At 37.3% G+C, this 7,908-nt stretch overlaps 2 protein-coding genes across 6 annotated transcripts; one reads left to right on the top strand and one right to left on the bottom strand.

Annotated features, from left to right (window-relative positions):
• Window positions 1-1,310, bottom strand: LOC114412679. Its single transcript, XM_028376663.1, has one exon. The coding sequence runs from the start codon at window positions 1,231-1,233 to the stop codon at window positions 271-273; it is 963 nt and encodes a 320-aa protein (XP_028232464.1). The 5' UTR covers window positions 1,234-1,310; the 3' UTR covers window positions 1-270.
• Window positions 1,311-1,970: 660 nt separating this feature from the next.
• LOC114412677 (WD-40 repeat-containing protein MSI1-like) lies at window positions 1,971-6,040 on the top strand. 5 transcript variants are annotated; one of them, XM_028376662.1, is made up of 7 exons: window positions 1,971-2,118; window positions 2,317-2,373; window positions 2,828-3,638; window positions 3,733-3,885; window positions 4,521-4,645; window positions 4,736-4,831; window positions 5,555-6,040. In XM_028376662.1, the coding sequence occupies exons 3-7, from the start codon at window positions 2,967-2,969 to the stop codon at window positions 5,784-5,786; spliced, it is 1,278 nt and encodes a 425-aa protein (XP_028232463.1). In that variant the 5' UTR covers window positions 1,971-2,118; window positions 2,317-2,373; window positions 2,828-2,966; the 3' UTR covers window positions 5,787-6,040. The 5 variants fall into 5 exon arrangements, with proteins under 5 accessions (XP_028232463.1, XP_028232459.1, XP_028232462.1 ...); XM_028376658.1 differs by having other exon boundaries at window positions 2,317-2,376; XM_028376661.1 differs by having other exon boundaries at window positions 1,982-2,162.
• The last annotated feature ends 1,868 nt before the right edge of the window (window positions 6,041-7,908 follow it).

Genomic DNA, 7,908 nt, shown 5'->3' with positions numbered 1-7,908 from the left:
TGAGCTAGTGTCAAACAAGGATAATAGGATTGGTTCAACTTCACAAATTGCTTATTTAAAGCAACAAATGGAGACATCACTACTATTACTACTACACAAACACAAAAACTCTAAGTACTCAGCACACAATCTAATAGTGTCATTGATTAATTAGTCTCCCAACATTGTACACTATTCCATGAATTTTCCATTACACGACCACAACAACAACACAACAACAACAGAGAAACCAAACTTACAAACAGTAATTCCCGTGGCGTGCGTGTCGTGTCATACATCCAAATTCTCCATCTGAATGCTGCTCTTAAGAGGCACGTATTCTCCAAGGTACCCACCAAGATGATCATGCAACGCGCTCTTATCAATACCCTGATGATGATAACTCTTGCAAACATAGTAAAACACACTCTGCACCAACAACCCCACCAAGTTCACAATCACCAAAAGCCCCACAAGGAACCCTCCCACCACGATTCTGGTGAAAACCCCATAGTCCTCCCCACCGTGCACCACAACCACGCTGAAAACACCGGAGATAACCCCGCAGGCGACCAAATAGGCGGAGACGAGGACAGCGGCGAACCGGAGCCTGCCCTTGAGGAGGTGGTAGGACTTCTTCATGGCGGCGAGGCCGTAGACGGGCTCGAGGACGGAGACGACGGAGGCGAGGTGCCAGAGGGCGGTGATGTAGACGTGGGCGACTAAAAAGAGAGTGAGGACGATGAGGATAGCGAGGAAGAGGAGGAGGGAGTTGTCGGTGTCGATGGCGAGGATCATGAGGACCAAGGAGAGGAGGATGAGGGAGTTGTAGAGGATCATGAGGAGGGTGACCCATAGGAAGGTGAGGAAGAGGCGCTTGAAGACGCGGGGGATGGCGGAGAGGGTGGAGGAGAAGGAGACGGCCTTGGAGGTGTAGAGGGAGGCGACGGTGAAGACGGCGGCGGCGGTGGAGAGGAGGGAGAAGGCGAAGAGGAAGAGGAGGTAGAGGAACTGGATTAGAAGAAGGAGGGTCCACTCGTGGGAGGTTTGGGAAGGGTCGTTGAAAGGGGACTGCAGCTGGGAAATAAGGGGGTGCGTGAAGAGGGAATGAGCTAGAATCGCGAAGGAGAGGGGGAAGATGAGGCTGAGGGTAATGAGGTAAAATGTTTTCGGAGAACGCTTTGGGATTGAGATTGATTCTCGTAGGATGTCGGGGATGGTAAGGAATTGAAGCTCTTCTGGGGCAAGATCCATTTTCAGACTAAGAGGATGTGAGATGTGAGATGTAAGATGTGAGCAACCAAATTCTACATTACTCTATAAATAATATCACTTTTTTCTTTTTCTTTTTAAGCGCTCTGCTTAACCGATGCTGATTGTTGACCGCTCCACCACTCACTCTTGCTCTTCATTTATTCTCCTTCTTCTTCCCTCTTTTTTTTATAATTTAATTAAATGCGTGTTTTTATGTGAGATTGTACTAATCTCTTTTTTTTTAAAAAGGAAGGTGGTACTAATACTAGTAACTATAATGTGCTTATATTAATACTATACTAAACAATTAATATATAACAATGATAAAAATAAATCAACAAGTTAGATGACTAAATTTCTTATAGATGCATCTTATAAGTCATGAGATTATTTACTGTTTTGCATATACTCACGAAGTAACTAAGCCTATAAAGAATCTCTATATTTATTCATCTTAAATTGTTATTTATTCACTTCCTTTTTTTATAAATATTAAAATTGTGTTTTTAAATAATTATTATTGATATTAAAATCATGTTTATTTTTCTTCTTTTTTATTTTTAGACAAAATTATATGTTTATTCTAGTTCAAATAAACATTTAAAAAAGGACGTGTGGAGTGAGAGGAGGAGACGCAAAACCGACAATACAGCACAGGCCTGGATTTGGGCCGGCCTGAGAATTCGACCCGACCCATATAAAATTCTTACAATTTTAACTTATTACATTACATATGGTCTTAGTCCCAGTATTAAGTAGTGAGTAGTGAGAGAGGCGCGCACATCACCGGCACTTGTTTTCATTTTCAGTTCATCTTAGGGTTCAATTCTCAATATCCTCATTCCCCGTTCCCTCGCCTTTGCTTCCTAGTTCCTACTGTGACCTGTGAGTCTCCCCTTCCCGGCCTCGCCAACGGGAAATTCAACGGAGTTGTGTTTGCGAATCGCCTTTTATTATCTCATTTCTCTTGCCATTCACACACTTCTTCATTTTTGCGTTTCTCTTTTCTTACGCTCTTTTGCTTTCATTTTCATTTAAGCTAACCGCGTTTTTTTTCTTTTCTTTTCTTTTCGTTTTCCTCAGTTAATTCTCGTGTTTCTTCGGAGCGAGCAGAAGGACTTCAGCATCGGAGACCGAATCGTTGTGAGTTTTAATTTCAATGCTTCTTTGTTAGGTCAAATTGTTGTTAGGAATCTGAATCACATTGAGTCCCTCGTTGAATAACACTGCTTAATGTGATCTGGTTTAGGTGTGCGATCTAGTGTTCTGTCTTTAATTCTGCTTTCTATATAGATTTTATTTTATGTAGGCTACATGCAAATGATTATGGGCTTCTCATGTACTGGATTTTCTGCGACATTGCTTTATATTCAATGTTTTTTTTTTGTTTGCGCATTTACGATACTTTTTTCCTCATCGTCTAAACCTGTTAGCTTATATTGGATGCTGATGATGATGCCAATGCTGAAAAACAGTGGGAGTAAACTTGTAGTTAATTAGTTACTAATTATGTCTATTTTTAATTCATGAGTGTCTTTACTGCATATGAATTTACGGTGCTAACTGAGTTTTATTTGTTTTTAATGTATTGCAGAGGGTGAGGGGAGTAAATAAACAGGGTGAACCGACTCAAGCCCCCATGTTGAACGGATAATTAGTTGCAATTGCAAAAGATTGTGATTGTTGGGATTGCAGAGAGAAGGGTGGTTAGTGTTAGAATAGATTGAGTGTGGATGGGGAAAGAGGAGGAGGAGATGAGGGGTGAGATTGAGGAACGACTGATAAATGAAGAGTACAAGATATGGAAGAAGAACAGTCCTTTCTTGTATGATCTGGTCATTACGCATGCCCTCGAGTGGCCTTCTCTCACTGTGGAGTGGCTTCCTGACCGCCACGAACCACCTGGCAAAGACTATTCCCTCCAGAAGGTCATCTTGGGCACCCACACTTCTGAGAATGAGCCCAATTACCTCATGCTGGCCCAGGTCCAACTCCCTCTTGATGATGCTGAGAATGATGCCCGCCACTATGACGATGATCGCCCCGACATTGGTGGCTTTGGCTGCGCCAATGGCAAGGTCCAGATCATCCAGCAGATCAACCATGAGGGTGAGGTTAACAGGGCTCGCTACATGCCCCAGAACCCTTTCATCATTGCCACCAAGACCGTTAGTGCTGAAGTTTATGTATTTGATTATAGCAAGCATCCCTCTAAGCCCCCTCTTGATGGTTTCTGTAACCCTGATTTAAGGCTTAGGGGTCATAACACTGAAGGCTATGGCTTGTCCTGGAGTAAGTTCAAGCAGGGCCACTTGCTTAGCGGTTCTGATGATGCTCAGATTTGCTTGTGGGATATTAATGGCACTCCCAAGAATAAGAGCCTAGAGGCAATGCAGATTTTTAAGGTTTGTAACCGCATCTCTTTCTGCTTTCCGGTTAGGTTAATCAGTGATTTTAATCTGTGGAAGATTTTTTTTTTTTTTTTGTGTGTGTGGGTAGGTTCATGAAGGTGTCGTGGAAGATGTGGCTTGGCATTTGAGGCATGAGTACTTGTTTGGTTCTGTTGGTGATGATCAATACTTACTTATATGGGACCTTCGAACGCCGGCTGCCAGCAAGCCTGTCCAATCTGTTGTTGCTCATCAAAGTGAGGTGTGTTGTTAATGCAATGAATTGGTAAATCTTTGTCGAAATGAGTATAACCTGTGGAGGAGTAACTTTCCTGTTTTATGATCTGCACGTGTTTGATATTAAACAAACTTCGCAGAGGGAATTGGAGTTACCAGTTTATATTTGGTCGTATCACCATTTACTTAATTTTTTTTTGAAATCTAACAAATTCATGAGAAAGTTTGACCTGTCTCACTAATCACAGATATTAAATCTTAAGGGTGTCATTTGTTTAACATTGATGACATATTGAAATCAAAGACTTAATTATGGGTGGTGATAGAAAATTCAATAAGCTAAACACATGAATTTCTAACTGTGGCCAAGATTAAAGAACTGGTCATTACTCCTCTCCAGTTGTATGTTGATACTATTTTACTTCTATGGCTTTTCTTTTTTTGTTTGCTTGGAGACCTTTTGAGCTTACTCAAATTTTCAGTCCAGTCTGTATGCTCTTGTAATGCTCTCCATTATGCTTTAGTTGCTTGTATCTTTTTAACTCTGGTATGTTCACCATATTTTGGTGGGTTTTCAATGTTTTAAAAATGCTAATACTCTTATACTCAATATCACACACTGATAAAAGCTTTTTTTTCCTTTCTTGGATATCTTGCCAGGTTAACTGCTTGGCTTTCAATCCCTTTAATGAATGGGTTGTTGCTACTGGTTCTACGGATAAAACTGTGAAATTGTTTGATCTGCGGAAGATCAATACTCCGCTGCACATCTTTGATTCTCACAAGTAAGATTCTCATAAGATTTTCAATAATTGCTGTATTTGTACTTATATTTAGCAGTTATTGATCTGGATTGCTGTTCTTTGGTCCAACAGGGAGGAGGTTTTCCAGGTTGGCTGGAATCCAAAGAATGAGACTATCTTGGCTTCTTGTTGTCTGGGTAGGAGACTCATGGTGTGGGATCTTAGCAGGTATTGCTTAATAAAAGCATTATCATCTCTGGAGTTTTTAGTGGATTTATTTCTATTTGTTGTCCTGAAATGTATATTAAGTCATGGTACCCTAGTGGAATTGTTATAGGTGTTGATAAATCATAAAGCATATCAATGACACTTCCCCTAAAGTTCAAGTGCTTGCTATACTTTGTTCTATGGCATGTTTGATCCACTAAAATGTCAGGGTAATGTTTTGGATGGGTTTGTACAATGTCTAAAGTTTGAGGTCTCAATCCATGGCTTTCACATCAGGGGATTTGTTAGGAATACTGAAATCTATTCCATGGTGTTACAGTTTAAGCCCTTGAGATAGTTGAATCCTTGGCATGCAGTCTAATCCATTCTTGTTTCTTTTGGGGGGAAAAATGCTTGCTTAGAATTTAGGTTGCTTTTACATGCTGTTTTGTTAAAATTTATCTGTGGATTTTTCATCTCTTCTGGCGAATGAGGTCACACTGCTTGAATGATAGCTCCCTCTCTTTCCAGCAAATTGGATAAGAATTTCTCAGTCTGAACCCTTGGACTTAGTTATAGTACGGTTTTATTAGATACCAGGTCAGCTTTAGCTTGTAGCTCAAATGTTAAATGACTATTGAGGATTGATTAAAAAATACCTATAGTTGTTAAATCATATCATGATAAATCATAGATATTCCAAATGTTTGCCTTAATAACAGAGTTCACCCATTTTTTCTGCAGGATTGATGAAGAGCAGTCACCAGAAGATGCCGAAGATGGTCCACCAGAGTTGCTCTTTATTCATGGTGGTCATACAAGCAAAATATCTGACTTTTCCTGGAATCCATGTGAAGATTGGGTTGTTGCTAGTGTCGCTGAAGACAACATACTTCAAATATGGCAGATGGCAGAGAACATATACCACGACGAAGATGATCTGCCAGAAGAGTCAACAAAGGCAGCAGCATCCTAATGTAATTGATGGACATGATAATTAGTGTAGTGTTTAATTAATACAGGTTCAGTGTTGTGGACTCGGGGAGCTTTTTCCATATTTTAAATTCGTGCTATTACTTCGTTTTTCACCTTAGTTGTAGCTGTGTTTTTGTGAGGTATGAAATATGATTGCCTTCTCCAGTAGCATGCTGAACCACCGAGACCTAGTGTAACTTTCGATGCTAAAAGGTTTCCCATTTATCATGACTGACTGATAGTGTTCATAATCCATTCTAGTTACAGCTGTGCATTGTCCCAAAAAATAAAGTTTTTATTCCAGTTTTAAAAATTGCTTTACAAAATGCTTGCGAAAAATAAAACAGTAAAAGACTGAAATATTTTTTTAACTCAAGAATTTAATTGAAGATTTTGCGAAGTGAAATTAAAATGATTAAAATTTAAATTTTGTGGTATTAAAGTTTTTTTCCCCTTTTCTAATTGCAACTTGCAAATAGTTGGTGCGAGCCTCTGTTTTTTGTAAGACACTCAGATACCTGCTTATCCTTAGTCAAAGCCAAGTCAATCTTTCAAGCATATAGATTATTTCAATGAAATTAAACTGTTATTTGGTTGCATCAATTTATAAAAATAACTAAATGAAACTTGTAAAGAGCCAGCAATCAGGCAACTCGCGGTATCGCCACATATATAACCTCGAGGGATGTTGCTTCTTACACTTTCCGGATCCACTTTCTTTTTTACTTCTGGAATGACTAATCAAAAGAGAAAAAAAATAAAAATTCTGAAAAGAGTACAGGAAACTTGGGAAGAAGCAACAACCTAATCTTGAATACGTAAACATCAGTGATTGACAGGGTTTATGACGGAGCAAAAGGTTTGAGCTGATAAAATGTCATTCATTTTTTTTTTTTAATTTGTACTGATGATTTAACATGAAATTTTACTATTTTGTCACATGCATAATTTGTCTATAACACTCGTTGTGTTTAATAACTTTTCAAATATTCACCTGTAAAATTCGTCCACACTAAAAAAACTTTGATTAATTGTCACGATTAAAACAAATTTATAAACTTTTGTTTTCTCCGTTTTAATCTTCTGGTTATTTTACATTATAACTACGTCAATCCTCGTGATTTTCTTAAAAGAATAAATAATAACAATTCAATCCTCATGAACCCATAATATTTTGCTCGCTAATAGAAAATTCAAATGTAGAAATTATGTATGCATCAATTTATCGTACATATTTCATACTTCTTATCCTCGCACATCCTTACTTAAGAGGGAACTTTGGGTAGAGAGAAACTTTTAGTTTCTTAAAAATCTTAGGCTGATAATCTGAATTTCACATATTTGATATTTATTTTTAAAAAATAATATTCTTGGAAAAAAAATATTTCCTGAGAATATTTTTTAAATAATTTTTCATAAAAACTTTTCCATGAGAGATAATTTTATTTTTGTTTAATCTTTTTACTACATTAAAAATATCATATTACTCTTGTTATATTAAAATAAATGATAAAAATATCATATAATTCTTTAATTCCTAAAAAATTTATCTAAATATTTATAATGATCAACCAAACAAATTTTGTTTATTCACAAGATTCATGATTCTCGAGTATGAAAATGCCGCCCAAGTATCTTCGTTCTTTTTCATTGATTCTTTATCATTTATTTTATGGCTATGAAAATAATCTCTTTAGTGACATGCACAAACAATAACTAATCTCCTGAAAAAAAGACCTGAAAACAAGAATGAAGCATTGCAATAAAGGATCTTATTCTGATTGTAAGGTGAGTTATGTTAATTTATTTTACAACCATTTATTATTACAAAAGATATAATTAAAAACATTGTGTTATTGTATAAAAATTAAAGCATGAATTGTAATAATTAAACACAATTTAAATTAATTTTCTATTAGTCCGTTTTATTTAACTTGAAGAGCTTTGGGTTAGGAAAAGTTTAGGGTTAGATGTGTTTTTTATTAGTCATAACGAGTGCCTTAATTTAGAGTGGTTCTAGATTACGCAGTTGCTATGAACGAATTGGATGAACCAATTCGCATTAGTTTTTAAGGGCCTGCTACTGTAGGATTGGATAAATACTAAAATAGTAACAATTTGGA

Source organism: Glycine soja, chromosome 5 (genome assembly GCF_004193775.1).
Source record: "Glycine soja cultivar W05 chromosome 5, ASM419377v2, whole genome shotgun sequence".
Taxonomy (NCBI): domain Eukaryota; kingdom Viridiplantae; phylum Streptophyta; class Magnoliopsida; order Fabales; family Fabaceae; genus Glycine; species Glycine soja.
Note: the sequence above shows the minus strand (reverse complement) of the source record. Positions and strands in the feature narration are given on the sequence as shown.